The sequence below is a fragment of the Crinia signifera genome, chromosome 3, assembly GCF_055691185.1.
Source record: "Crinia signifera chromosome 3, ASM5569118v1, whole genome shotgun sequence".
Lineage (NCBI taxonomy): Eukaryota > Metazoa > Chordata > Amphibia > Anura > Myobatrachidae > Crinia > Crinia signifera.
The window spans coordinates 304,521,152-304,549,104 of record NC_139219.1 but is presented as its reverse complement, the minus strand read 5'-3'; the positions used below and the strand labels follow the sequence as shown (position 1 = coordinate 304,549,104).

Genomic DNA, 27,953 nt, shown 5'->3' with positions numbered 1-27,953 from the left:
CCGTTTCTCGACAATCCACTGACATTTTTGCCAACACGCCCCCTTTTCGACACTCGACAGGTAGGACATTGAATTCAGCCTGTCGAGAAACTATCAGGCCAGGATTCCGATATTTGGAACGCTCCGACAGTCAGAATCCAAGATTGTATACCCCCCCACAAGAGTCTTCTTTAAAAATACAGTTCTCCCACACCAACTTTTGTGTTTGGGGACTCCCTGGCTCTGCTTCTGATCTTCTGACTGCAAATTGGAAAGTCATTTGTTTTTTGGCCGTATCTAATGTTGTACTAAAAAGTTATTTAAGCGCATTCCAGCAGCTATGTAGTACAATCATATTGTCCGGAGACCACAGGGTTCCTCAGCATGTATTATGCAGTGACAATTGAGTTACTGTTTAGCGGATCGGTTTCCTGTTATGGTAATAATCATGGACCAGTTTACAGATGCAGAGATTCAGATTTCATTTATCCCTTGTAAAGGTCAGAACTGTGGCCATATAATGTGTGAGAATAACCTGGATTAGCTGTGAGGCCACAATTAATTAATGATGACTGTAAGATCCATCATCGCTTGAGTGCTTTTTATTTCCGTATATGTCACATTGTGTTAAATAAAGGGATATTACTTTCTGTGGCTCTGTCTGTAGGCTACGTAAATGTATCATCCTGTAAGATAAAATCGAATTATGATAATATGCCATTTGAATAACATCCGTGTTTGCCTCAATTCCTCCTGGGGCATATTGAGTCAATGGTGATACCTAGGATAGTACAGTGAGTTAGCAAATGCATAACATGCTTTATACAATGTCAAGTGATCTGTCATTTCCATTCTCCTGTACATCACTTCATGCATCTATTGTATACTGTACTTGTTATCAGCAGAGGTTACTTATATTTAGCAAGGGGGATTGACGCTACCTCCCCTGCCCAAAGAGTTGACAACTGACAGCCCCAGGTCCCTGCACTTACGCAATGGATCCAGCAGGTGCTGGGAACGGGATGCGGGACCATTTGTCTACGACAAGAAGATAGACAGCCATTAGGTCGACACCATTAGTTCGACAACTCATGCTTTTATGTCGACATGCTTTTAGGGCGACATACCATTAGGTCGACATGCCATTAGGTCAACAGTGTCTAGGTCGACAGTCAAAAGGTCGACATGGTTTTTTTTCACTTTTTTTACCCAAATGTCGACACAGTCGACATGGACACAGTTTGAAGTGAACCGCAGCCCCTCGCATCGCTCGCTTCGCTTGCGATGCTTCGGGCACGGTGCCTCGCTGCGCTCGGCACACTATTATAATCTAACTCCACACCCTAGTGGATGGTAGGGCATGAAATACCGCCTGTCGGTAAATGTCGGGTCAAAAAACAGTGAAAAAAAACATGTTGACCTTTTGACTGTCGACCTAGACACTGTCGACCTAAAAGCATGTCGACCTATTGAGTTGTTGAACTAATGGTGTCGACCTAATGGCTATCTATCATCTTGTTGTAGACAAATAGTCCGGATACCCTGGGAACGAGGCATGCGCAGTCATCGTGCTGCAACTATACATGCGCAAACCACCGGCTTCAATGGACTGCACCGACTGCAGCCCATAGTAGTCAGATTGGGCTGCACAATTAGGCAGGGAGTGGCTTACTACAGGAAGACAGCTCTCTGCGTAGCCCAGCCTGAACTGGCAGTCCCAGAAGGAAGGAACACCTCCCAATGGTGTCTGTTACTGACAGGTAGGACTTCACTGCCAGTCACAGTGAAACGCGTGCGGTCTCACAGACTGCATCTGGCTTCACTGACACTGAGCTGGGTGGTGGTTTATACCAGGGGGCTGCAGTCCTGAAGCCCATAGGTAAAATCCACCACTGTTATATTATTTTAGGTGACCTCTATAAGTTTCTAATGTTTTCCTCAGTAGGAAAATCCCATTTAGTATGCCCGAGCCACTTCGCAAAGGAGAGCTTGTATCGCAAGATTATAATGAATGCGGAAAGTGGTGATGCGGGGCGGCGGATGTCAGTGCCCCCCTATCTCCCTTCACACTCCTGCCCACCCTCTTTGCAGCACAAATGCATGCTGCCTCTCCCGCCTTCTGATTATTCCCTGGCACTCTCGCCTCCCAGATTTTGCCCACGCTGCTTCCTACTGCTAGAACGCTCTCCTTGGGGGATGCATTAACATCCGCCGCCCCACATCGCCAGCATTCGCCAGCTACCGCATTCTTAATAATCCCAAATACACTAACACATGATGGATCCCTCACACAGTGCTGTGGGGAGAAGCCCAGCCACACTTCCTAACCCTCTGTTCCATAATTACATTCACCCCATCCATGTCACTGCTGTCAGTCTGCCCCTTCCCTTTAGAATGTAAGCTCTCACGAGCAGGGCCCTCCCCCCTCATGTGCTTTTCCTTACTTATTCCATCATCTGCCCCGTATTCCTTACAATGATGCTTGCGTGCCACGTTCTGACGGAGCCCTCCGCCGCCCGCTGCAGCTCCCCGGATGCCTCCAGCCCCCCCCCCCCCCTTACCCTGCCATCTCCCTGAACCTGAGACGGGCAGGGAAAGAACTCCCAACCGCCGTGCCGACGGGGACGCGCGTGCATGTGAGATGTTCGTGCGTCCCCGTCAGATACATCGCCTCTCCGCCAGCGATCGCCAGGTAAGGGAATCTGGCGATTCCCAGTGCTGGCTGAGAGGTGCTCCATCTGTACTTAGGAGCTGCAGAACCCTTATGGTGTCATATAAATAAATAAATAATAATAATTACGTAAGGCCGACCCAAGGAATTCCTTGTTACACCTTAGGACAATGTATATTGTTACTCCGCACCTCATGGTTGTCTCTTTCCATTACAGAGAGATGCTGGTCTCCCCCGATGACCTTCTTGAGTGGCTGCGGCCGTTCTGTGGTAATGACTTGCTGCCGGTGAGGCCCAGAATCGACGTGCTGCAGATAATGGAGCAGGCCTTTAACCTGAGCGACGAGGACAACAAGCTGCTTGTGTTTTTCAGGACGCAGACTGTTCTGAAGGCATCCTGGCCCGACAAAAAGGTGATAACTGTTTTTCAGTTACTATTTCATTTGTGATTACATTTCTGTATTAGATCCAGCTACCAGCTATTTAAATAAGCCATAACGCCTGCACAACCTTTCATATCAAAGTTAATTTCCAAAACATTGCCGGTAATATTCAAGTGCTCGGAATCTGATTGGTTGATTCGGCCAATACCACAGTTTTCCTCTGCATTCATATTAATAAGTGACTCCAATTGTATTACAAACATAATAGAATTAGCTGATGAAGCGAAACCAACACGCAGAAATGTAATTATACGTATGCTGAGAAACCAGAGGAACTTTTGTTCCCCATGACTTAATTCCCGAGTCAGTTCATCAGCTGCATCCTCGTGAATATTAGTTAAGCTCACAGGATCGCCATCTACGCAGTGTGTCGGCAATGCAGATAATAGCGCACAGTAATCTCACATGGCGTCGCAAACTCTGTTCTATACAGGAGCAGGGGTTCTGCTCTTACAGGTAACACATTTCCAAAATGTCATAGAAGTATGGAACCAGCTTCCTAAAACCAGACAAATAAATATATATATATATATATATATATCTATATAGATATATCTATATATCTATATGGATATTTAGAGTGCGCCTATAAGTGTGCCACCACCAGCTAAGTGAGCACTTGTAAGTGACACTACAACACTACCGATTTTCACCCCTGATGAAATCTAGATGACGAAACGCGTCAGTTTTTCTGATGATCATTATTTGAAACTATAATATCTGAACCACTGGACCTAATTATGCTGCAAAAAGATTTTGCATGATTGATCTTTTAAATAGAAGATTTTTATTAAAAATTTATCCAGCCAATTGTAGTAGTGTCACTTACAAGTGCTCTCTTAGCTGGTGGTGGCACACGTATAGGCACACTCAATATATCCTTTTTTGTATCTATCTCCTTTTGCCCCACTAACAAGGGGGACTTATAGAGGTGCAGCCTCCATAACTATAGCGCAGGGAAAGGGTTATCCTGTCCATATATATATAAAATTGCCTGGTTTGAGGAAGCTTTTAATATATACAGAGAGTACATACAGATGTGTCCACTTGCCGTACAACGTTTATAAAATCATGTCACATGGCCCAATACTGTAATCTGGTACTTGATGCAAATTCTTTTGATACAAAAAAAATATGTTTGGGAAGCCATCCTATCACTACCCATGGAAGAGCATCTATGTTCCGCTAGCCTCCCGCAGCACAGCCTTCCCTATTGGCTGATAATAATCGTGGGAACAAGCATAAGCTTCACCTGGCTCCAGTAGCGGGCAGCGGGAGCACAAGCTTCCGCTACCCTCGCTTATGTCCCTGTGCCGACTCCCTCTACTAACAGGCAGGACTAGCATTTGCTATCATTACATCTAGTGTCCCCCCCCCCTCGCTAGTGCTTGTAGCGGGAGCATAAGGAGCTCCCACTACAGAACACTACGCCGTGACTTATAGCCCACAATGCAAACGCATCACGAGCAACAACAAAAAGGAGCACATCGGAGCAGGTGAGCGGAGTGCCCTTTTAAAGGCAAGACTGGAGTGTTGCTTGTCTGTCAGTCTGAGAGGGCGATGGGGTATAATGTATGTAAGGGGCCAAATGTGTGTGAAAATCAAAAAGTAAGAGGTTTTGGGAGAGAAAATGTTTTAAAGCGACAATCAATGGCTCCTGGGGAATTAGGCTACTCTTGCAGAATCCGCCCATCCTAGTCTTGTCAACACACATCGTGGAATTTTGGTAATAGATTACAGATTACACCGTACAGATGCAGAATATGAAGTTATGCATATACTGTTCAGTTCTTGACCATTTATTCTTTTTGTACTGTGGAACATAAAATATCTATTATTATTAAAGTACTGTATGCAATGAGTTGCTCTCAATAGAACTAGCTCTTAACTCCGTACTTTGTAGGGCATGTTCTGAGTAGTTAATGGGCCTGACTTTTCTTTCTGTAATCTTGCTTATTAAGGAGCCAAGAGTAGCTCTGTGTATTTGTACTAGTTCTGTAATTAAAGACTGGAAGGGACATTTTCAGCCTTCACCTAAATTGTAGGTTGCATTCTGTTAAATTACCAGATTTTCGCACAAGAGTAAGAACCATTTCTGTGAAACTTTTGTGTCGCTGTCATTGCAGTATTTCGCCTCAGAGAAACAAAGATTGATCTAAATAACCGTTTTGTCGACGGTTTGGTTTGTTGCTTTGACGTTTTTCTGCTCTTGGTATTTAAACTCTTGGGTCCTGAGAACATATTTACCGTTCCATATTATTAGATAAACTATACTTACATATTTGTCTATTTACGTTTACCACCAATGAAACGATTTAATCCAGAAAGGCACAGACTCAGAGAAAGGAATACTTTCATTTTGTAAATATACAGCTGTCAGGCACTGAGCAGTAAGGTTGGAACCTTAAGGATTATCCAAGTGTAATAACGAACGCCTCTTTTTGTCCTTTTGACCCACTTCTTCATCGCAACCAGCCATCTTTCATTCTAACCATCCTAACTCTCTGTTCCATACTCACTGAGTACCCCATCTCTCACTGTCTACCCCATCTGTGTCACCTCTGTCTGTCTGCCCCTCCCCTTCAGAATGTAAGCTCGCAGGAGCAGAAACTCTACCACTATAAAATAATTATTTCCCCCGATTCACCAGTGTTTATATACAATGTTCTATGGATTCCAGTCCTGAGGCATTTTTTCCAATCCCCTTGAAAAATGCACATTTACTCACATGGTGGTGCGGTTGGAAGCGTGGAGCGGCAGGGGATGCGTCGGTGGGGCTGGGAGTCGTGAGGCTGACAGCGGAGGTGCGGCTGGCCGGCTGCGCAGAGTCACCACTGCAGATCCGCACAGCTAAGGACAGGAGCAGCTAGTGCTTAGACGCTGCCTGGCATGCACAGTCTAATCTCGAAATCCCGGGATTAGCCCCCCTACTGTGTAACTGCCCCACATTGTCTTGTACTGGAAGTTAGTATTTTTCTTTGTCTTGTTCATTTGTTTATATATTCCGTTAGCCGCTGCGGTACCCTTGTGGTGCCACAAAAAAAAAAAATAAAGAAAAAACTTCAGGCAATATTCTTTTGTTAATCTGAATTCTCTATACACGATGAGAGACATTTGAGTGTGGCACTCTATCACCCTTGACTTTATTACTTTTCAAGGGTTATTAACCCTTTCAGTGCCAAGGGAATTTGCCAAAATAGGTGTGAAAATTGCCAAACAAACCTTTATATTAAAGCCTTTGAACGACAATGCTGCTGTGAGAGGTCCTCAAAGTGTCCTTTAAAAATGCCAGCGTCGCTCATTCCTAACTGACACATTCTACAGATCCACAGGTGGCCTGGAAAATGTGATAGAGTGGTAGATCTTCAGGACCAGTTTGGCCACCCCTGTTCTAGAAGGTGCTGGATGACTGTTAAGTAGAATCTTATAGGTTGCTGTGGACAACAGCTTCCCTTCTGAAACCCCAAACATGGTTACCAGCCACTGGGATTTGAGAACACCTCTTGAATTCCAACTGTGAAACGTGCACCGTGGAGATTTCACAGTCACCTGTCCCAAACCAACGCCTCCCGCTATAGGGACGCAGAGAGCGTGTGTTGGTATATTAATCATTTCTCACGGAAGATGGTCTTAATAATGTTGGAAAGTTCATTTTATCAAGATGATGTGTGAAAGCTACTCCTAGTTTGTCAAGTAATCCTCTTAGCGCATAAATCAAAGTAGGTCTTAATATTTAATTACACTGCGGGTGTTTTAAGAAGTTGTCCACAAATCAATGTGCTGCCGGGAAGTCGTCCAGCTTGTGCAAAATTAAAAATGTGCTGCGTGTGGAAAGCCACAGATCCAGCAGCCCGAACCCAGCAACCTCCAATTTTCTAATGATTAGTTAACAGAATTAACAACTCAGAGGTCCTTGTTTTTCTGCGGCACAAAAAGTCTCTTATTTTACATTCACAAGTCGTACAGCTGTCGGAAGGTTGGGGGGGTGTCTGTGTTGTTCTAATCCCCTTGATACATTTTATCAGGACACTTCAGGTTCTGTAATTTTCTAGTTAACTGGTGCATGAAAAATATGGGTCAAAATACTGGCATTTTCTTTAAAAAAATTACATTAATATTTTTTATAAAATGAAGCTTTACATTCTGAATTCAAGATTACGTGACCTTAAATTCGTAGCTGCGTTTATCAGCAGTTGCTGGAACATTGCTAATATACATTTCATGTTTGGTTAGGGTTCATATATGAAGTTGTGCAATCTTATGTTTTTACTGCGCTTCGGCACAAAGAAGAACAGCAGAAGATCCACTTTGGCGCTAATCTGATCCGTTTCTCAATAGTGTTCTTGTGTACGTGGATTAAAATTTTCCTCATAATAACTTCAATCAGCTTTTCAGTCACTAACTGGTGTTTGGATGCTGACATATTTATTGCTTTCCAGAGAGGTGAGGTTGTTAAATACAGTGTGTACACTGAGTATACGATAGAATCATAGAAGTGGTCGGCAGATAAGAACCACCTGGCCCGTTTAAGCTGCCCTTTTTGATCCTTAGTTCTAAGTAAGCATATTGCTATTTTACTTCAAAAATAAGCTTTAGCCAGGCTTAGTGCATTTGGCCAATTATTACGTATTGTTTTTGCTTTCTCTGGCAAGTACTGTACTTTTCTGAGGAAGGAGACCGTGATCTGCTATGTGCATCGCACCTAAATTGGAGCACTACAGTATATAGAATTCAGGAAGTTTTCATCCTACATCTGCAAGGATATTTCTACAACTCCTAATAAAGACAAATTAATGACCAAAGTAAATACACATCTAAAAAAGGGTATAGGCACATAAACGTTTATCTGACGGGTCCATCCTTTCCAACAGAAAGCACAATTTTTTTTCTCTCATTGTATTCCTTATGCCCATTGAGGTCTACAACACCAGATGGTGCAAATTTACCAAAGGTCCAGTTCTCTACACCGAATGCTGAGCAGTGCTGCTTCTTGGAGCGCCACGTCTTCCTAAGGTAAGGAGATCTGAAGTAGCAAAGAGCTATCTGAGCTCATCGACCTGTCACCACTGCAAGGTGACCCTAACATTGGGACATGCATGCGCACTGGGCAGTGTAACAATTGTGGAGATCGCTGCAGCCATCCCCGCACTAGGGATGGTCATCGGTGCAGTCACCATCGATGGTGATACTGAAACTAGCCATCGATAGTAACAAACAATGTGATGGATGACCATCGATAGTTGTAGCTATGGCTGGTCTTCCATTTTCTTTGACTGACTGGCCCGCGGGCCAGAACTATGCTCCGTGTCCCGTCACCTCGAAAATAAATAAAAAAAACAATCGGTTCTGCTCTGCCATCAATGGAGGCAAACCATCTGGTTCTCCACCATTGATGGCAAAGTATTCAACATTGGCCATAAACCATCGATTATTTTGAATCATCAATTGCCGATGGCCATCCTACCCCGCACCGGAGCGAACTTAATTGTTCCGGTACTTAAGTATCCAGCTCACCGCAAGTTGAGCGGTTTTTGAGCGAGGGGGAATTGGCGTATGCGGCTCCAGAAGCAGCGAGACTCGCGGCTAAATCTAGCGGGTTTTCTGCATTAGCCGCGGGTCTCGCTGTTTCGGGGAATCCTCACCGTCCTGTGCCGGCAAGGATTTCCCCAGAACGTTGAATAGGGCGAGCAGCTGGCAACGGGCATAAACAGCAAGGATCGCTGGTTTTCTGCAATCCTCGCTATTTAACCCCCTCACCGGCCGCATTGAATGGTACCCTTATGGCTGGTACACACCAGGACGACTAGGGCCCGATCCCCTCAATCTAGATCCAATTCCGACCAATTGGATGTTGATTGTGTGGTGATTGGGCCCTTTTCTGTCCTGGTGTGGACCGATACCGATCCGATGCGCGGTCCAGCGGGTCGGTCGTTATTCAGATCCTACCTGCTGCAGGTAGGATCTGAATAACGACCATACTGCCAGGTGCGGGTCGCCATTGGATCGGACCCGCTCACGGTGCACATCGTGAGCTGGTCGTGCCCCCCCGCATCATCGTGAGCGGGTCTGAAGAAACACTGACGACCCGCTCACAATGTGCATCTTGAGTGGTTCGTCGTGGTACCCTACATTAGAGTTGCACAAAGACAGAGCGGCAAAACTCCATTTACAGCACTGCCGAAATATTTCAGCTTATTCCACATGAACTATTTTTACACAGACTACAAATTAGGCTCATTCATTTCTGCTGAAGAACAAACATGTTACATACTGGATAGAAAGCAGTAATAATTATTTTTGTCATCTACAAAGTAGCCCGTGCGCCAGTGGTTCTCCCAGTGAGAATCACTCCTCATTATAAGGAATAAAACGCTCTCACACTGAACTTCATTTCCAAAAACAAGACCTTAAGGAAAAGCCTGTCCTAGCTTGCAGTCTCAGCTGTAACAATGAGATGAATGTACAATGAAAATACAGACGTGATTAGGGTACATACACACATCTGCCGGCTTGTTACACAGGACTCCTATAGATATAGAAGCCAAAAAATGCCAGATGCGATATAAATATATATATATATATATATATATATATATATGATGAGAGTAGCGGCGGCACTCAGGACTTAATGAAGAAAAGAACGACAAGTAGCCAAAGCGATGACGTTTCAGCCCTTACAGGCTTTTATCAAAAAACAGCTTACATGAATAAATAAGGTGCTCTTACCTCTATAAGTAGTGCAGGATCAGTGCTGTAAGCAAGGACTGCGGCCACTCGTGGACGCCGGGGGCGCAGTGTGAGTGACGTCACCGTCAGTGTGACCGTTGACATGGCAACGCGTCTGTGCATCAAAACGGACAATAAAGTTTTGTTGAGAAACTGAAGAAAAAAATGAAAAAAGTGCTTTTAAATGCGTGCAGGGGTGAGCCGCTGTCATTGCCTAAAACACGGGTGCTGCAAACCAAAAAACAACATAAAACAAAATCGTGAAGCTAAGAAACCTGAAATATGACAGCGGGGTTATATTTAGAAATATTATTACAAATGATTAAAGTGACAGTGTGAGAGCTGATAAAAATGAATATTGAACAAAATAAAGTTGACATGAAAAAATACCTCTATTTGATAACCTGCCAGGCTATGACTAATGTGATCTAGAATGTAAGCCCGGATCACTAAATACATTTTAATATTCTAACTACAATAACTTCTAGTAACCAACATAGGGATTAGTTGCTATGTAAAGAATCAAATTTTGATTATTATCTTCTATGGGACTCTTTTTAGTGTCCCTATCTATAATTCATCAATACAATTAACAATTTTAAGGCTAAACATAAACCGGTTTATAGTCACACCTTGTTATTAATTTACTCAGCACCTGTCATAACAATGTTGCCTGTAAAAGGCAAACTAGTGAACCTCATAAGAACCAATGGAGTCCCAACTGTTCGTTGAGACCCCTGGGGGCCATGGTTCCCATTTTATGGATCCAGCGGGTCTCAAGCTGTAAAAGCTTTCTCCCTCTGTCTCCCCCTCGCACCAGTGGTGGCACATGGTCAAGAATCATGTATTTGACAGAGGACAGGGGGTGTCTGGCCTTGGCATAGTGTCTAGCCAATGGCTGGTCACTAGTGCCTTTCTGGATAGCTGCTCGAATTGCCGAACGATGTTGACACATACGTTCTTTAAACTGTCTCTCTGTTTTGCCTATATAGGCCAGAGAGCATGGACAGAATATAATGTATACGACAAATCTCGTCGTGCAAGTGAGGAAGTGCTTGATGGGGAACCGTTTCCCTGTATACGGGTGGGAGATGGAAGACCCAGTTTGCATGAAACCGCAAGACGTGCAGTTTGGGCATTTGAAACACCCTTTTTTTGTTGTTTTACTTAGAAAAGTGGTTATCGGTGTTTTACCCATATTGGTGATATCTGTCTTAACCAGATGATCACGTAAGCTCCTCCCCTTTCTGTAGGCCGGCATTAGAGCTTTGTCCCCCAGATTTAATTCAGGATCGGATTTGACTATTGGCCAAAGCTTTTTAACTTTCTGTATTTTAACTCGGGATTCATTGGTAAATAAATTTACCCATATGAATTTGTCTGATTTTGATTTAGACTGTTTTACCGAGTTAAGCAGTTCCTCCCGGGTTTTTAACAAAGCTTTCTGTTGCTGTTTTACCAGATCTTTTCGATCATACCCCCTCTCGATGAATTTGTCTGTTAAGATGGACAATTCTTTAGTCGCTTCATCTTTTTCACTAACAATCCTGAGAATTCTCAGGTATTGACTGTAGGGTAGGGAGGCTTTGCTATGTGTGGGGTGGGCGCTGCTAGCCAGAACGAAATTATTTCGATCTGTAATTTTTCTGTACAGGCCTGTTTTGATTGTATTATTGTCAATGGAAATTTGGACATCCAGGAAGTTTATTGTTGTGGGATTGATAGTGTAAGTAAATTTGACAGGACTGTCAGTTAAGTTATGCCCATCAACAATCTCTCGAATTTCTGATTCTGTACCAAGCCACAGGACAAGTATATCATCGATATAGCGGAAATATCGCAAGATCCTCTCCGCTATAACGACGCTACTGAAAAATAAATCTTTCTCCACTTCGTACATGTACGCGTTGGCTAGCGATGGGGCCACATTGGACCCCATCGCCACGCCCCTTGTTTGCAAGTAGTGAGCTCCATCACAATAAAAATAATTTTTACTGAGCACCAGCTCCAATAGCTCCATATAGAAGCCTAGATCAGGGCCTGTGTATTTAGTATTATTGGTCAGTAAGCGGCGAACCGCCTGTAGGCCTGCTTGGTGTGGAATACACGTATATAAATTACACACGTCTATTGTAACAAGCAAGCAATTTGGTGGTAATTGTCCCAATACTGTGAGAGCTTGTAGAAGCGAAGTGGCCGCAGCACTGATCCTGCACTACTTATAGAGGTAAGAGCACCTTATTTATTCATGTAAGCTGTTTTTTGATAAAAGCCTGTAAGGGCTGAAACGTCATCGCTTTGGCTACTTGTCGTTCTTTTCTTCATTAAGTCCTGAGTGCCGCCGCTACTCTCATCATATACTTGGGGCATCTATTTGCTGTTCCCCCGCTGAAGGCACCTGGCCCACAAAACCTTTTTGAAGATTGAGAAGTGCCAGCCGTATACACTATATATATATATATATATATATATATATATATATATCTATACACACAAATATAAGAAAGCGATGTATTCTACTGCATTCTAAAGACCGTCCCAAACTGCTGCTGGAATATAGCATAGTATATGGATAATAATGACTGATGTTGGCATTTATGCCTTTATCTAGTAGCAGGAATATACTTCAGTGCACATAAAAGGAGTGTATTGAAGTCCGGCCTACATAACAGTTGAACAGTTGGTTTCCTCAATGTCTTCCGAGACCGATTCTCTATTGGTAACTATTGGTAAAGACAAATATTAAAGTAAAGAAAACCTTGTCACCTTTGTTTTGATCAAAAGCTGAGTTCATTCGTATGGGGCAAAGCCTCATGCCAGTGCTTTTCATTGGCCTGTAGTGCTGACATAAAGGAGAGAGTGTGTGTGTGTGTGTAGGAGGGGTTGGGGTTGGGGGGGGGGGGGGGTGTTCCAGTACATTTATTACCCTAGCGCATGCTGTGAATAGCAGGCAGCTAGCTGATTTCCAGGTTGACTCCGGCAGAAGCTTAGGCTTTGAATGGCCTGTAATTCGCTCATTTGAAGACGGTCAATCACCTGGTTACAGCAGGTGGAGATGCTGCACATTTTTAGTTTTCATTCTACAGTAGCACCCTGCACCTTTCAAAATCCGTGCAGTTCCTCTTTTCTGCATGGGGTGTCGCTGTCTGCTGTCCCGGGATTGGCCTCTCTAATAAAAAAAAAAACCACCCCCAACAATGGTCGCCCCACTAAATTACTTACATGGGCGGTGGAGAAGGGTGCGGTGTGCCGCATGACCTTTGACCACATTGCCACACACCAGGGTTGTGTGGCAAGCCCGTCATCGTCTACTGTTGATAGATCTCAAGGACCGGTTTAGCCAGCCCTGCTGTATACTCCAATTTTCACCGGTTCCATCCCTCCCTACAACAAGACTGAAGTTTAGTCGTCAAACACTGCCTGACCGCTCATCTCTTAAGGGAAGCTTTCCTGCTGAGCCACCTCCTTAACTTTACAGGAAAATATATACAAAGACAAGAACCCTTGCATATATCTAACAGGGAGCGCCACGCAATTGGAATTGCTTTATCAGTAAAAATTGATTTTATTATGATTTTAGTATTATTAATGGTATATACCTATAACAACAACTCCTATACATCATAACATAAATAATAAATTCACTAAAAATTAAATGAGACTGGTTAGCGATGTTTGGCCAATGATGATTAAGCATGGTTACCGGATTTCTCAGTCATCATTTATAAAAGAAAGTGAAAGTTCCTTGTAGACACTTAATATAGATGCTTTAAGGAGGAGATGGTAATAAGCAAAGTTGAACAGGCTCACCGCCGTGTCGGGTTTGGGGCTCTGCAGACAGCTTCCAGGTACCCCGCGCACACCGCCAGTTGACGTGCCTCTGTTACAGTTTTTGGGCACGGAGCGAGCCGCCCACCCTCAGACAGTGATGATGGATCGCACTGAGCTGCTTGAATAAGCCCTTAGTGATATTGAGAAATGCAGGTAACTCACCCCAGCGGGCAATTAATATTCGGCAGAACAGCCGGCAGATGCAGTTATCAGCAACTTACTCGCCGCTCACCGCTCCGAGGCAGGATGTAGTCTCGGTACTTATTTTTAATGGCGGTTCGGCAGAGTGGTAATCAATCGATTAGTAGTGACCAAACAAGTGCAACCAGGTATCTTGTGAAATAAGGGATTAGAGCACACCCCAATGCGTTTCTCCGCAATAGGGGCATCCAGCGGTTTCATCAGGAGGAAGATGAACCTCATTAACTTCTCTAGATGTCCTACCAGATTGCCACCACAATACACTGTTCACACAAGTTTCCTCCACCTAGATTCATTTCAAACCCTCAGCTAGATCATATAGCCTCAGTAAACTATGATCTCCATTTCGACATTATCCGCCTAATCCAATGTGCAATAAGTTCACTTAAACCTGTGGATACTGCATTCAGTTCTGGGCACCGCACTTTAAAAAGGACATAAATTAATTGGAACAGGTACAGAGAAGGGCGACTAAGCTAGTAAAAGGTCTTGAATCACTAGAATACAAAGATAGGTTAACCAGGCTGAATATGTTTTTATTGGAGAAACGGAGGTTGAGAGATGATATGATTAGTATGTTCAAATACAGGATTGGGAATCATATGGAACTGGGAGATGATTGGTCACTAACAGGCCTATACTTAGGACACGCGAGCATGTACTGAGGCTCGAGGAAAATATTCCGTACTGAATTGAGAAGAGGATTCTTCACCATTAGAGTACTAACATTCTGGAACTCATTGCCGGTGGGGGTGGCTACAGCAACTACTGTTAATGAATTTAAATCAAAACTGGATACATTTTTGGCCACTAAGGGAATCCTATATATATGACTTACTCAAGTCAGTAGTTACAAGTCAGATAGGTTGAACTCGATGGACTAACGTCCTTTTTCAGCCTTAGCTTCTATGTCACTATGATTGTAAAGGTGCCCACACACCTGATCGATTTGGGCCGATTTCGCCCGATCCGTCGACTGATCGGGCAGAGAAATTGACCCAAATCGGATGTGTTTGACAGCTACGTCCGCATTGGGTCGGACCCTACAGATTGAACCTGCTGCAGGTTCAATCTGTCGGATCGGACCCATCCGTGGCACATCGCTGGTGCTTTTTAGCACCCATGATGTGTTGGTCCGATCCCTAGGTGTGTGACAGCGAGGAAGCACCGCTGTCACACACCTATGTGCAGCAGTGGGGTCCGGGCAGCGGTGGCTGGGAAGCAGCATCCATGCGGTCAGAGGGGTCCCTGCGGCGCTGTGCATTAAGTCGGCGGGGTCCGTGTGGTGACTTGGAACTACCTAGTGCTATTTGCCAGGCGACGGCGCGGGAAGCACTTCTGAAACACTGGCCATACGCTGATTGGCTAAATTTCAGCCAATCTGCTTCTGGCCAGTGTTTTCAAACCCAGCAGCACTTCCCGCGCCGGCGAATAGCGCTAGTTAGTTCCAAGTCATCCCACGGACCCCACCGACTTAATGCACAGCGCCTCTGACTGCACGGCTTCCAGACAGCACTGCGGGTACCCCTGCGCCTCATGGAACCACCTGCCCGCTCCCCGGGGATATGCATGCAATAAATCGCATGCGATTTATTGCATGTATAATTTGACACAAGTTCCAAATCGTAAGCAGCCTCCCGGGGAGCTGCCGGGGGTCTCTACAGGGCAAACTGGTCCGACTTGTCCTTAGGACAAGTCGGACTAGTGTATGGGGGCCTTGAGCCCCCTTACCTCTGTCTGTATATTATCCCCCCATCTTGTTTCTCTACTGTTGATCCTCAGTTATAAAGAGCCACAGGTTAATAATAATAATAAGTAGTGACGTGCATGAATACAATTATTACTTATTAAATGGGTACGGACCATTGGGTCGACCACAGAAGGTCGACAAATTAAATGAAATGTGTTGACATGGCTAAGGTTGACAGGTTTGAGACGTCGACACAAGCATTCGGTCAACAGTCCGAGGTCGACTTGAGTTTTTCTTTTATTATTTTTTTTGTCCCGAATGTCGACATGGACTCCGTCAAAGTGTATTGCGCCCACTTGCTTGGTTTGCTGTGCTTGGCATGCTTCGGGCACATTATTCTATTTTCCCCTCCATGCCCTAGTGAAGGGTAGGGCATGAAATACGGCCTGTCGGCACATGTCTACTCAGAAGAAATGTGAAAAACTCATGTCAACCTAGCCATTGCTGACATAATGCTTGTGTCGACATTCGAATCATGTTGACCTTAGCCAAGTCGACCTATTTCGTGTGCCAACCTAAGCCATGTCGACACACCAATGTCTCGTTTTGTGCTCGCTAGGCTATGCCCCTGCTGTGCAATGTTTTTTGTTTTTTTTTGATGGGGGGGGGTTGACTTTTGTGTCATTCCCCATACTTTCTCATTGCGCTGGAGGTTTACACAGTGGTTTGCGAGCCTCTCATGAGTCCCCAGCAGCTCGTGAAGCACTGAATACACCTCCAGCTTGATGAGAAACACCGTAAGTGTAGTACATAAGTGCACAGAGGACCCTGTGTGTGACAGGAGAATAAGTCAGGCACGTGCTGCTGCATAATCTTGTTACATAACCCTCGCACTGCAGTTTGAACAAAAGATTAACGTAATGCCTGCAATAGGCATGGAGTGGGTTAAACAATCAAGGCTGTTGTGTGACCTAGGGAAGCATGTGACTCGGGGTCCAATAAGGACTCGGGAAGAGCAGTGTTAGCTTGGATATCAGTGCAGGAAAGGGAGGAGTCTTCCTCTCTTTCCTGAAAGTTTTCCCGCCCTCCCTCCCTTGTGTTATTATGGTTGGGAGGGTGTTTAATTGCGTTGGCTGATAGGCGGGAAAGAACGGCAGGTGAATAGAATTAGTTCTTATTCAAATGATGATGCTACGTATATGTTTGCTTTTCGGTGCGCTCGCCTCTCATTGGCTTAGGCCCTCGCTCAATCACCCGCTCGGGGACAGCGACCCCACCCTGATGGGTGGGTAGTCAATGGAGTAGGTAGAGCGGATACCTCTTGTTAGGGTAGGCTTGATTACATATGCAGATTGTGTGAGTGGAGCTTAGTTAATTAGCCGTTCTTTCTGGGCCACCATTAATTATTAATTAATTAATCTAGCTTAAAAGTGCTAAAAGAAATCCGCTAACAGTTTCTGCCAAACCTAAGTCTCCGAGTCTTTATTTCAGGTTTAGTTTGTAAGTCTTGAAATGTGATGTATATACTGTACATGCTAGAGGTCACACACATCAGATGCTAGGATGTTTATACACTAGATCACCCATGCATCGCCAAGGTCTCGGACAGGCTACTTTCAGCCTTTTTCTGAGATCCCCGCACTGCATACACACAACCGTCACACAGAATCCCAAGGCCTTTCTTCAGATGTAATTGCCGTTCTGTGTGAATCCCTCAATCCTATCTTCCTCACGCAGGAAAATATATTGGCAAATTCCTATTCATCCTGGCAACCATTTCTTTAGGGCCATATCATTTAGACGTGACAGTTACAAAACAACATTTAGCTCACAATAAATTACATATTGTTGTTTGAAGATTAAGTTTTCCCATCGCAGCTTTTTCGAGTTGGCTGTGACAATAGGACCTACAGTATACTACAGCTTAAATGTAGCGAGGGGTAAAATGCTTCTGGGGTGTGCTTAATGCATCTGAGGAAAGCTGTACCTCCGATGGCAAAGGCCATTTCTTATTTTAGCAGTTTAACAAGAATTAGCATCAAATATTCATGGTATACGGTCATTAGGGCATGGAGGGAGAATAAGCATGGCGAGTGGACGCGGTACACTTTGACGGTGTCCATGTCGACATTCGGGACAACATTTTTTTTTTAATCGTATGTCGACCTTTTGACTGTCGATCTTGCCATTATCGACCTTAGTCATGTCGACCTATTTCAGGCGTCAACCTGAGGCCCGTCGAGCCCTAAGGCCCAATGCAACTCCATTACAATCATTGCACTGCATTTTTCATTGACTTCAATTAAAATAATATTGATTTTCAGGATTTTTTTGTTCAGAAGTCAAACAGAGTGTGATATTTTGGTCTGAGCTCTTGCCTATAGTGAAAGCATGAGAGGAAATTTTGGTACTTGTGTTTTATCATGGCGCCCACTAAGCAAATAGCTTAGTGGGCTATTCTGCGTTAGAAAATCGCATCGCATCCCATTATTGTATGGCATGTGATGCGATGCGATGCAATGCGATTTTCCTATGTAATTTATTCACTGCTCTCTGTCAGTGAATACATTACAAAAATTGTATCCGATATAACATCAGATCCGATTGTACATGGTTCTATGGCATTTAATGTACTGTACAGTCAGATGACATACAGTGTCATTTATAAATGTCATTTACGCACCCCCCCACTTTCCACACCACCCCGAAGCGTGGCAAGCGCAGCTAGCCCCGCAAGGGGCGTCGGAACGCGGCCTCCCAACCTTTTCATACCCCCACTATCCACGTTGGCGTGGAGTTGATTATATATAGTTTGGCGAGCCACTGAGCCCGAAGCGTGGCGAGCGGACGCGTAGTACCTGTAACGTAATACACGTCCCTTTGCCGGGCTCGTTGCGCTCGCCGTGCTTCGGGCTCGCTGCGCTCGCCACACTATATAAGGTCAACTCCACGCCGATGTGGATAGTGGGGGTATGAAAAGGTCGGGAGGACGCGTTCCACCGCCCCTCGCGGGGCTCGCCACGCTTCGGGGTGGCATGGATAGTGGAGGTACAGTGACTGTACAGTACATTAAATGCCATAAAACCATGTAAAATTGGATCCGATATCTGATGCGATCACATTCGATTTTATATCGGATACGATTTTTGTAATGTATTCACTGACAAATAGCAGTGAATAAATTACATAGGAAAATCACATTGCATGCCATACAATAATCGGATGCGATGTCACTACGTTAGCATACGTAGCAAATCGGGGCGCCGTGATAATACACAAGTACCAACATTTTCTTTGTATTATTTTATATGATGCCCTTAAGGGGAAACCGGGCATAGGAAGAAAAAAAAAGACGGCACAATATACAGTAGTGAGACAAGAGTGACAAGCTGATGGTCGGGATAGATGCAGGCGGACATTGGGGGTAGAAGCGGGGTCATTATGGTGTGTGGGTGGGGGGGGGGGGGTAATACCAAAGGCCACAGGTGATCTTTAATGACTTTGGGAACAAAGCTCTTCAAAGGTTTTTTCTTCTTTTTTTCGTTTTGCAATTTTTTGTGTCTTAACACTGAAGTGTGACCCATTGTATGGATCAAATGAAATGAATCTAATTTATCTCGGTATCTAGTTCTTTCAGGTCATAACCTCTCTCTTTAAATCAATCAGTCAAATAATCAGTTTGGTTTTATGCAGTCATTATTTGAAGTGTATTTTATTTGATCATAATCGGTTGACTTTCGGTTATACTGTACCTCACATTCAGGGTTTGTTTTTGTATTTCCAATATGTGTATTGTATGTAGATGTGGATCAGTTGGAATATTTTTTTTTTTTATGTTTATTAGCACAATAGTACTTGTTGTACAGCGTCTAAGTGCTAAGCCTTGGAAAGAGGTAAAGTACCAACCATCCAGCTCCAAACTGTCATTTTTCAAACTCAGCCTGTAACATTTCAGGTAGGAGCTGGGTGGCTTGGGCCTCAATCCACTTTATCTCTCTCCAAGGCGTAGTACTATTGACCTCACACAAAAGGGCCACCGAATTGTGGGCATTGTGTACCATAGTCACTCAAATATAGGTCATTCATATGCATGCCTCCTAACTGTCCCGATTGGCAGTTTTGTTCGGGGGGGGGGGCAGTTGGGAGTCCCCCTGTCACTCTCTGTCCTGCTTAGCAGACAGGTAACATCAGGCATGGCACTAGTTCCTGGCACTGGGCAGTAGGTAACAGCAGGCATGGCACTAGTTCCTGGCACTGGGCAGTAGGTAACAGCAGGCATGGCACTAGTTCCTGGCACTGGGCAGTAGGTAACAGCAGGCACGGCACTAGTTCCTGGCACTGGGCAGTAGGTAACAGCAGGCACGGCACTAGTTCCTGGCACTGGGCAGTAGGTAACAGCAGGCACGGCACTAGTTCCTGGCACTGGGCAGTAGGTAACATCAGGAACGGCACTAGTTCCTGGCACTGGGCAGTAGGTAACAGCAGGAACGCACTAGTTCCTGGCACTGGACAGTAGGTAACATCAGGCATGGCACTAGTTCCTGGCACTGGGCAGTAGGTAACAGCAGGCACGGCACTAGTTCCTGGCACTGGGCAGTAGGTAACAGCAGGCACGGCACTAGTTCCTGGCACTGGGCAGTAGGTAACAGCAGGAACGGCACTAGTTCCTGGCACTGGGCAGTAGGTAACAGCAGGAACGGCACTAGTTCCTGGCACTGGGCAGTAGGTAACAGCAGGAACGCACTAGTTCCTGGCACTGGACAGTAGGTAACATCAGGCATGGCACTAGTTCCTGGCACTGGGCAGTAGGTAACAGCAGGCACGGCACTAGTTCCAGGCACTGCGCAGTAGGTAACAGCAGGCACAGCATTAGTTCCTGGCACTGGGCAGTAGGTAACAGCAGGCACAGCTCTAGTTCCTGGAAATGGGCAGTAGGTAACAGCAGGCACAGCATTAGTTCCTGGCACTGGGCAGTAGGTAACAGCAGGCACAGCTCTAGTTCCTGGAAATGGGCAGTAGGTAAAAGCAGGCACAGCTCTAGTTCCTGGCACTGGGCAGTAGGTAACAGCAGGCATAGCTCTAGTTCCTGGCACTGGACAGTAGGTAACAGTAGGCACAGCTCTAGTTCCTGGAAATGGGCAGTAGGTAACAGCAGGCATAGCATTAGTTCCTCGCACTGGACAGTAGGTAACAGCAGGCATAGCTCTAGTTCCTGGCACTGGACAGTAGGTAACAGCAGGCACAGCATTAGTTCCTGGCACTGGGCAGTAGGTAACAGCAGGCACAGCACTAGTTCCTGGCACTGGGCAGTAGGTAACAGCAGGCACGGCACTAGTTCCTGGCACTGGGCAGTAGGTAACAGCAGGCACAGCTCTAGTTCCTGGAAATGGGTAGTAGGTAACATCAGGCATGGCACTAGTTCCTGGCACTGGGCAGTAGGTAACAGCAGGAACGGCACTAGTTCCAGGCACTGCGCAGTAGGTAACAGCAGGCACAGCATTAGTTCCTGGCACTGGGCAGTAGGTAACAGCAGGCACAGCTCTAGTTCCTGGAAATGGGCAGTAGGTAACAGCAGGCACAGCATTAGTTCCTGGCACTGGGCAGTAGGTAACAGCAGGCACAGCTCTAGTTCCTGGAAATGGGCAGTAGGTACAGTAACAGCAGGCACAGCATTAGTTCCTGGCACTGGGCAGTAGGTAAAAGCAGGCACAGCTCTAGTTCCTGGCACTGGGCAGTAGGTAACAGCAGGCATGGCACTAGTTCCTGGCACTGGGCAGTAGGTAACAGCAGGCACAGCATTAGTTCCTGGCACTGGGCAGTAGGTAAAAGCAGGCACAGCTCTAGTTCCTGGCACTGGACAGTAGGTAACAGCAGGCACGGCACTAGTTCCTGGCACTGGGCAGTAGGTAACAGCAGGCACAGCACTAGTTCCTGGCACTGGGCAGTAGGTAACAGCAGGCACAGCACTAGTTCCTGGCACTGGGCAGTAGGTAACAGCAGGCACGGCACTAGTTCCTGGCACTGGGCAGTAGGTAACAGCAGGCACAGCACTAGTTCCTGGCACTGGGCAGTAGGTAACAGCAGGCACGGCACTAGTTCCTGGCACTGGGCAGTAGGTAACAGCAGGCACAGCACTAGTTCCTGGCACTGGGCAGTAGGTAACAGCAGGCACGGCACTAGTTCCTGGCACTGGGCAGTAGGTAACAGCAGGCACGGCACTAGTTCCTGGCACTGGGCAGTAGGTAACAGCAGGCACAGCACTAGTTCCTGGCACTGGACAGTAGGTGACAGCAGGCACGGCACTAGTTCCTGGCACTGGGCACTAGGTAACAGCAGGCACAGCACCTAGTTCCTGGCACTGGGCAGTAGGTAACAGCAGGCACAGCATTAGTTCCTGGCACTGGGCAGTAGGTAAAAGCAGGCACAGCTCTAGTTCCTGGCACTGGGCAGTAGGTAACAGCAGGCACGGCACTAGTTCCTGGCACTGGACAGTAGGTGACAACAGGCACGGCACTAGTTCCTGGCACTGGGCAGTAGGTACTGTAACAGCAGGCACGGCACTAGTTCCTGGCACTGGACAGTAGGTGACAACAGGCACTGCACTAGTTCCTGGCACTGGGCAGTAGGTAACAGCAGGCTCAGCACTAGTTCCTGGCACTGGGCAGTAGGTAACAGCATTCCCACCACTGGGATATAATATGTATCCTCTCGGGACAGGTATACATTTTTCACCATTAGTTGATGAATAGGGGCCCTTACAAACTTTTGCAGTACTTATGTATTATCTGGACTACCATGTTAAATGCACCCCATTTTTTCATACCCCTACTATCCAACTGCGCATGGAGTTGATTTTATATTGTGTGGCGAGCGCAGCGAGCCACCGTGCCCGAAGCGTGGCGAGCGGACACGGTCTCATAAGAAAACCGGGAGCCCAGATATTACATAAGTACCACTTTTGCTATGGGGCCTACATGTATCTAGTTACGCCACTGGCTATACCCCTATTTATGCTGTATTTTATCAACACACCCTGTACGTTACCTTGTAATTATTTTTTTGTTTGCTATGTACGGCGCTGCTGACACTTTGTGGCGCCTTATAAATAAACATCCTACTACGGTCATTAGGTCGACAATGTCTAGGTCGACCACTGTTGGTCGACAGGCAGAAGGACGACACAACCAAAGGGTCACCATGGAAAAAGTTTTTCATGATTTTTTTTTTTAACTGACTTTTTCATTCTTTACCATCCCAGTGGGCACAGAGGGAGAATATAAGTGTGCAGCCAGGCACCACGCTCGAAGCATGGTGAGTGCAGCAGTATACTAATTTGGTGTCTATGCCAACATGAAAAACTGAAAAACTCATGTTGACCTTTTACCATGTAGACTTTTTTTTCGTGTTGACCTTTTTAACATGTTGACCTAATGCTTCTTGACCTTTTTCGTGTGTTGACCTTTTTACCTGTCAACCAATAGTGGTCTATCTATTGACTGTCGACATAAGGATCCACACCCGTCCGGATAGTAATTACAGCCACTGTGCTAATTCCTGGCTGCAGACAGTTAATAACTACAGTATACTGTGCATAGGTATCACACAATGAGGAAATGAAATGATTATAAAGCTGAGGTGTTCTTCTGCTGCAATGAGGCAAGGTGACAGAAACGGGAGTTCATTTATAGCATTACCTCACACCAACCCAGAATCCCAGTGTATTGTTCCTGAAGTGCAAATGAAAAGTTCTTTAGCTGGAATATAAAAATGACGGAGCGCACTAAAGTCAGTTTCCACGTAGTTCTGAAAGCATAAAGAACTACGTGGAAACTGACTTTTATTTGCATGCGACTGGACGGATACGGGGCAGGCGGCTGACACCTTGGGACGTCAGTCACGCCCCCCCCCCCCCCTTCCGGCAGGCATCGGCCTGTTCGCGTACCCATGGGAACAACCATCGTTTTATGGTGAGCACCATTCCCGCCACTGTCCATCCCAGACCGCCCTGATGCTTGCCTGCGGCTCGGCAAATATGCAAGTTGCCGAAGCTATTCGCAAATTGGAGCTGCACATGCGCAGTCCCCAAAACATCGGGACGAGGCTGAACTCGCTATCGTGCGAACGGACCGGAATAAGGCCCCTGTATACGGAAACAATCTGGAACATTTCTAGGGATGGCCCACTGTTGCCATTGCCATCGATGGCAATTCTGCAACTGGCCATCAATGGTAAACTATGCAATGGCTGACCATCGATATTTTTACATATTGATGGTCATCCATTGTATTTGATCGATTGGCCTGTGGGCCAATCAAAGCACAGGGGTGGGGCTTCGTGGGTGTCGGGGGCAGAGCTATGCTCCGTGTCCCGGAACTTTAAAAAACAAACAAAAAAAAGGCAAAACATTGTTTTGCTGTTCCATCGATGGAGGGAAACCATCTGGTTCTCCCCCATCGATGGCAAAAAGTATTTGACATCGGCCATAAACCATCGGTGATTCGAATGGTCGATGGCCATCCCTAAACATTTCTATTAGAAGCTCTACAATACATAACTGATAACTGTGCACGTGCTGCCTTGTTGACAGTAGCTGCTGCCTGTGTTTATACGGCAAGTAGGTGCATCTAACTTGCATGGCTGTCCTCAGGTAACCTCCTTTCCCGGTACTGCCATTCTGCCTTTGTAGTGTTAGTAATAAAACATTTATTACCTCACACAGATGTTATAGTAATATTACAGCTGCAACGTTATGATTTTCATTCTTCTGGCCTCACGCCGCACGTTGTTATTTTCTGAATAATCAGGGATTTCTGTCTTCGTTGTATTCTGGCAGGCTTACTTTCACCTACGTTTATGATTGTATTTTGGATTGTAATCGAGAATGTTGCATACACGTGCATTGTGTATTGGGCTGGATTTCTGTGCTAGGAATCAGCAGTGTCAGTTTGCTGTAGTTGGTAGCCCTGTAATGGATATTTGCCTTTTCAGGGAAAATATAGTTGGTAGAATTTTGCACAGCGCCCCATTGAGGGGGCGTGTCATGCTCCACCCACAGGGCGTGTCTATTTCCATACATGGAGAGATTGTGAATGTGGCACCTAGAAGCGTGGGTGTGTACTGCTACATCTGAGAGGAATCTTTTAAAAGGACTTATATCCAAATGTAGGTGAGCCCCAAAGCAGTTAGTAAGAGCCACTATACTTTAACAGGTTTTTGTTCCAACCAACCAGATCTGACAATCATTCTGTAGATATATGGGCAGCTTGAGTTTTCACAGACGCTCCCTTTCTCCACCCCCAAATGTCTGCAGCCTCTTCGGTTCCACACTATGGCCCTTATTCTGATTGATGCGGACTTTACCGCGTTCTTACGGATCGCGTCTTTATGGCGTCTGCGCATGCGTGGAGAACGCTACGCGCATGTGCCACGCATTGACTCGGTACCAGTTCGGCCAAATCCCGTCCAGAACTGTTCACCGCTATCATTCGGGAAATAGGGGCGTATTATGGGCGTCATGCGGAATGACACATGGGCGTAGTTTCAAAGTGGGCAAAACGGGGCGGAAACATGGGCGGACACGGGGGAGTACACTTATGTTGGGGGGCGTACATTCGGAAACCACTCCGAATGCACGCGATCAAAAAGGGCAGAAATGTGCGGTGTCCACAAGTGTACTATTGCTTTGCGGACACCACTCGTTCATGCGGTAGGCGAACGTACGCCTAATGACTACAACCATTAACACCTGAACCCAATAGAATCTACTCCTTTACTCATTACTCACTAATAGGCCGCTTGTCAGTGCTTTAATAGAAACCATTGCACTTACATTGCTGTAAGGGTTAATGTGTGCTATGCATGTGTTAGGCATGCTTGTAAGGATATATTGGAATCTAATTGATTCCAATTCCAAATAAGCAGTTTTTTATGAGGATAGGTAATTGAATAAGTGGGTCATGTGATGTATTGCAGAAGATACTTCATAGTGGGTTGTTTGGCGTAAATACTCCGCTTACGTGCGGTAGCACCGCTTGGCTCCCGTTCGGATGCGGTATTCCCGAGCATACTCTGTAATACTCTGTAATACCGTGCCGAAGCTGAGTGTTTCTCCCGCACACGCATGGTTTGTATGTCGTCCGTAAACACGCCCTGTTCTTAAAGAGTGAGTCCGTCCGAATGCGGAGGACACGTGGGCGTTTCTACGGACGATGGCCGCATGCGGCAAAACACCGTGGCGTGCGGACCGCTCCGTAAGAATGCGGGAATTTCCGCACAGATCAGAATAAGGGCCTATGACTGGAGCTGCAGCATATGCTTCGGTAGATGTGTAGTAATAAATGTATTAGTCAAATGCGCCCAAATTGTGCTGCATCCGGATATGACTCAGGCCCTCTGTACATGTCACTCTCTCCTACATTCTTTCCTCCTTCCGGTGGGCTGAAAGCCCTCTCCTGTGGATCTGCTGTAAACCAATACAATCTTTTGTTGCTGGTTACAGGAACGGTTTTAAGTTGCTTTTTATCATTACATCCATCGGAACTGTGATCCTGGAATAGCAGTAACAACACAATAATGTCATGGGTTTCCCTATATGAACGGGTGTGGATCATTAGATTGACAGGGAGAAGGTGGGCACATGAAGGTGGGAACACTAAAGAGGTCAACATGGTCAAAAGTTCAACATTGAAGAGGTCGGCATGAGGCTTTATGTCCATGTCAGCATAGGTCGACATGCACACTGTGTATATAACACATCCCCTGCATGTTTTGCTGCGCTCGCCATGCTTCAGGCATAGGGCCTCAATGCACTGGGCACGCTATTATAGTATCACTCTATGCCCACTGGCATGGTAAAGTTTTTTTTTTTAAATCATGAAAAACATGTTCGACCTTTTGCTAGTGACAATCTATTGCTGCAACATTAGAGAACTGTATTGTTCCTACAGTAACAGATGTATAGCAGAGCTCGGAGGATCTGGGGGGGTTGGGGGGGGGGTTAGGATCCAAAGACTGGAGTAGAGTTCTGTTGGAGCCAACAGACTAGTTCAAAGCACTATTTGGTTATGCAGGCTGGCACTGACTGCTGCTAGGTCACATGACTGGCATAGAGTGCTGCTGGGTATGCCGCCTGGAACACTGCTTTTAGCTCCAGCTTGACTCAAAGTGATGTTGAGTACACAAAATGGCACCCGGTACTATTGTACACCGTGCGCTGTGGGTCCACAGCCTGATGTAGGGTGCTTTTGAGGTTCCCAGCCTGGCAAAAGTTTGCATAATGGGTATCCCGGTTCTACTTTCCCCACCTGAAAGAGAATTATGCAGCTGTCTCAAATTCCTGTGGTGGTGCAGTGACTGTGCTGCTGAGTAATCTTGTATTGCACTACTTTTATATGTAATAAATGTGTTATTAGAAAACATATATTTGTTGTGTGCTTTCAAATGTAGCCAACCTTTCTCCTTAATGAAAGCACAGACGGTGTAGTGGTTAGCATTACTTCCTCACAGCGCTGAGGTCATGGGTTCGATTCCCACCATGGCCAGGGCCGGATTTAGGGGTCAGGGCGCCCCTAGGCACTACATATTAACCCCATCCCCAACTCCCCCGAGTCCCTTTGGGCAAGTGCACCATATGCTGCGGCAGAGCAGATTATGCTACAGCCAGGGATGGGACAGCGGTGTTAATTGTGTCTTGTCTCCCCGCTTGTCTGCTAGAGTAGTAGTAGTAGTAGTGCCACTGCCCAGCCCACACTTATCGGCTGCAGCCTGATCCAGCGAGCGCAGCCAGGGATTACCAGGCTGCACACAGCCCGATCTCTCCGCCGCCTGCAGACATGCCAGTGGACCGGTCTTCCAGCGAGGAGGAACCAGAAGTATTCTTTTAGGGGGAGTTCGATCTCATCCTTCGCCACCCCCTTATCTATCCCTAGTTACACAGGCGACGCAGCAGAGGCACATTCATCAGTGCTGCCGACTGCAGTGCTCACACTTCCTGCTTCCCGGGACAAGGAACGTGAATTCTGATAGGGCGGCAGCAACCCGCTTCTGATTGGCCCCTTCATAACTCGATGCTGCCCGCTCAGCCAGGTCACACGCAGCCTGCCGCTCTGTGATAGGTGACGCCCATAGGCCTGTGCCTCACGGGCCTAGTAAGAAATCCACCTCTGACCATGGCCCTAACTGTGCGGAGTTTGTATATTCTCTCCATTCTTGCGCGGGTTTCCTCTGGGTACTCCGGTTTCCTCCCACAATCCAAAAATATACTGGTAGGTTAATTAGCTGCCAACAATTTAACCCTAGAATGTCTGTGTGCGTGTACATGTGGTAGAGTTGTAAAAAATTAGAAGCCAGCACTATAGATAGAGTATCCAAAAATATTTTATATATCAAAAAAATTTAAATTCCATCAGGAAAA

At 45.9% G+C, this 27,953-nt stretch overlaps 1 protein-coding gene across 1 annotated transcript in view; it reads left to right on the top strand.

Moving 5' to 3' along the window:
- The window catches only part of NBAS (NBAS subunit of NRZ tethering complex), a 540,465-nt gene that overhangs the window by 422,913 nt on the left and 89,599 nt on the right, over positions 1-27,953 (top strand). Inside the window, exon 48 of the mRNA XM_083178566.1 lies at positions 2,868-3,063. Coding sequence (XP_083034692.1) covers positions 2,868-3,063 — 196 coding nt within the window. The remainder of the gene's footprint in view (positions 1-2,867; positions 3,064-27,953) is intronic.